The sequence below is a fragment of the Myotis brandtii genome, unplaced genomic scaffold (assembly GCF_000412655.1).
Source record: "Myotis brandtii unplaced genomic scaffold, ASM41265v1 scaffold251, whole genome shotgun sequence".
In the NCBI taxonomy this organism is placed as follows: Eukaryota; Metazoa; Chordata; class Mammalia; order Chiroptera; family Vespertilionidae; genus Myotis; species Myotis brandtii.
Window position 1 is genome coordinate 1,160,167 of NW_005359516.1, and position 3,593 is coordinate 1,163,759.

Sequence of the window (3,593 nt, forward strand, 5' to 3'; positions counted from 1 at the left end):
TGGCTACTTAACATGGACCAGGAAGATGCCAGGAATGAGAAAGGGCTTCTGTTAGCCTTTGTGATCTTTTGGGGTGGAAAGCCTAGCCCCCACCCCCTTGCCTCCAAACCTGGTCACACTGAAACCTTTTTGATGGCCCAGCTGTTAACAGACCCTCTAGGACAGTGGTTCTCAACCTTCCTAATGCCGCGACCCTTTAATACAGTTCCTCATGTTGTGGTGACCCCCAACCATAACATTATTTTCGTTGCTACTTCATAACTGTAATTTTGCTAATGTTATGAATTGTGATGTAAAAATTTGATATGCAGGATGTATTTTCATGGTTACAAATTGAACATAATTAAAGCATAGTGATTAATCACAAAAGCAATATGTAATTATATATGTGTTTTCCGATGGTCTTAGGCGACCCCTGTAAAAGGGTCGTTCGACCCCCAAAGGGGTCTCGACCCACAGGTTGAGAACTGCTGCTCTAGGATCTCCACCTTGTACATGGTTCCCAGGGAGTGAGAGCAAATTTGGGCCTCAGGAAGTCCTACTTGCAGTCTAGCCTCAGACTCTCTTGCTCTCCGTCATTGGAGCAGAAGAGCCACCTCGTCCTCGCCCATTCTGCTCACCTTCGTTCCTCTCCTGGGCACTTCTGCCCTGTGGCCTGGGGATTCGGGAATGGGCCACTGCCTCCCCTCCAGCCCTGCCCAGACCTCTCTGTGTTGCCCCCATGGCTGGGACGGCCGCATCAGCCACAGACCTGTGGGCAGTTGGGCTGCCCAGCCCCCAGAGCTTTGCCGTTGTTTGGAGCACAAGCTTTTCTGAGCTCCAGACAGAAGATGAGCGCGCAGGTCACCCTGGGAGTGATGTGGAAGGTCTCCGAGTAAAAATTCTGATGAATGATGTTTTCATCCCGTCCTGCCCCCGCCACCCGCCATCAAGACACAGGCCCGTCAGGCTAGGGCCGTGGTCAGCAAACTGCGGCTCGCGAGCCACATGCGGCTCTTTGGCTCCTTGAGTGTGGCTCTTCCTAAGCCTTAGGAGTACCCTAATTAAGTTAATAACAATGTACCTACCTATATAGTGTAAGTTTAAAAAATTTGGCTCTCAAAAGAAATTTCAATCGTTGTACTGTTGATACTTGGCTCTGTTGACTAATGAGTTTACCGACCACTGGGCTAGGGGAGCCAGGGAGGGCACTGTGTCCAGGAGACAGAAGGTGGAGCGTGGCCAGGGTGAGGACCTGGAGTTTCCCCCGATCACAGCCAGGGGACCTGTGCCTCAGCCAGGCCCCCGGGAGCCTCGAAGGCAGCCCGAGCCCAGCTGACCGGGTGCCGCCCACCTCCCTCCCTCCAGGTGTTCTCCAAGATCTTCAGCCACGAGGCTCTGGAGAGCTACCTGCCCAAGATCCAGCTGGTGATCCAGGACACGCTGCGCGCCTGGAGCAGCCACCCCGAGGCCATCAACGTGTACCAGGAGGCCCAGAAGCTCACCTTCCGCATGGCCATCCGCGTCCTCCTGGGCTTCAGCATCCCCGAAGAGGACCTCGGCCACCTCTTCGAGGTCTACCAGCAGTTTGTGGAGAACGTCTTCTCCCTGCCTGTCGACTTGCCCTTCAGTGGCTACCGGCGGGTGAGCACCCAGTCACGCGGACAGAGGGGGTGCCAGTGGGAGGGCGGGGGGAGCCTTCACCGTGGTCTCTGTGGAGAGGGGACGTTCTCATAGGAACCCCCCAGCCCCCCACCTTGGAGGAGGCCCTTGGTGGCCCTGGCTTTCCCCCTTGGGGTGACAGGATGGTCCCCTTCTCCCCCCAGGGCATTCAGGCACGACAGACCCTACAGAAGGGCCTGGAAAAGGCGATCCGGGAGAAGCTGCAGTGCACGCAGGGCAAGGACTATTCGGACGCGTTGGACATCCTCATCGAGAGCAGCAAGGAGCACGGGAAGGAGATGACCATGCAGGAGCTGAAGGTGGGGGCCTCCCCGCGGGCAGCACCAGTGCCCATGGGGGGGATGGCGCCGGCCCCCTCCGCCTCCACAGGGACAGTTTCTGAGCAGCTGCTGCGGCATCGCCGCACTGGGCTGGCACTAAAGCAGGAGGGAGACCATGTCCCTGCCCGCCCTGCACAGGGTCTGGTGGGAGGACTGGGAGCATCTGCGATGGGCGGGGCTGCTTTCCTCTGCCCGTGAACCGCTGTGCACCCAGTCCTGCTGGTGAAGTGTCCCCATGACACGGGGCCCCAGGCTCTCTCTCCATCCCGCCCTCTCCTAGCCTCCATCGGAAAGAGATGTGAGAAACTGGTCCTTAGCGCCCTCTGCAGGGACTCAGTGTCAGTGGTGCTTGCCCACCTCCTCCCTCCCCCGAGTCTCTGCGATTTCAGTGCATTTTAATGGTCCCAAGAGCCCTGGAAGGTCACCTAGGGGAACTCGGACCCAGACGGGGAAGCCACCTGCTTTCGGGCAGCCCAGTCCTTAGATTTGGAACTGACTCGGGTCTCCTCCCATCCCACCAGCCTTTTCCGGTTGGTGGCCTTTGATGCCAGCCTGCTTGGCACTGATGAAGCCCACTTGGGCTGCCAGCACTGAGACGGTCCACATAGGGCTCCGAGAAGGGCTTCCTGCCCGCCTTTCTTAGGGGGTGTTCCGCCTGAGAAGGGACCCATTAGTTCACCTCCTGTAGACCCTGCCCCCCACACGCTTGCCAGGAGCCGTGATGACTTGCTGCAGACTCCCCGCCCCCCCCCCTTTGGTTTCCCCCGCTTCTAGCTTCAGTTTTCCTCCTGGTGAGCCAGGAAGGAGCCGAATAGCTTGCCCATTTCATAGGTGGAGACATGGCAAGCAAGGGACCCAGGCCCCTTCACGCCCCTCTCCGGGCCTGGCATCCACATGTGAAAAATCCAGGGCTTGGAATGAGGCCACCTGCTGGGCCCTTTCCACGGGGCACCCAGGGCCCAGGGGTCCTGCTCCCCGGATACCCTGGAGGAGTCCCCTCAGCCTTCTCACTGCTGTGCCCTCCCCGGTCCTCGTGGGTCTGGCCTCAGACTGCCTCCCGGTCCCCGATGTCCTCCTGGGGGTAGTGGAAGGAGCTGGGGACTGGGAAGGTTGGGGTTTTGACCCTGAGCCCCCACCTCACTCACCTGCATAGTGCCTGGCTCCTGGGGATTTTTCTTTTTCCTGTGAGCTCACTGCACGGACCAGGCTGCTGGGGCTCAGGGCCCCGGATCCAGCAGTGAGTGAGAGTGGCCCCCCCCGGGGGACTGCCAGGCCAGTGCCCCTGCCCTGGGCAGTAGCAGTTGTATCTCCTGCTGAATCAGGGCACGGACCCTCTGACCTGTGTCCATCGGGGCCCGAATGCTCCAGCAACATGAGGCCTGGAGGAAGCAGGCAGGACCCAGCTAGATGACGCTAAGGCTCGGGGGACCCTGGCAGAGTGGGGTTCCCCGGGCTGGGGCTGCCTGGCTGAACGGATCCCTCACGGCGCCTCTCCTCTCTGCGCGGCAGGACGGGACCCTGGAGCTGATCTTTGCCGCCTACGCCACCACCGCCAGCGCCAGCACGTCGCTCATCATGCAGCTGCTGAAGCACCCGGCCGTGCTGGGGAAG

At 59.7% G+C, this 3,593-nt stretch overlaps 1 protein-coding gene across 1 annotated transcript in view; it reads left to right on the forward strand.

Moving 5' to 3' along the window:
- Positions 1 to 3,593, forward strand: part of LOC102260625 (cytochrome P450 26B1) — a gene marked incomplete at its 5' end in the record, with an annotated part of 16,328 nt that overhangs the window by 8,799 nt on the left and 3,936 nt on the right. The window contains 3 exons of the mRNA XM_014540920.1: positions 1,348 to 1,623; positions 1,806 to 1,961; positions 3,492 to 3,590. Coding sequence (XP_014396406.1) covers positions 1,348 to 1,623; positions 1,806 to 1,961; positions 3,492 to 3,590 — 531 coding nt within the window. The remainder of the gene's footprint in view (positions 1 to 1,347; positions 1,624 to 1,805; positions 1,962 to 3,491; positions 3,591 to 3,593) is intronic.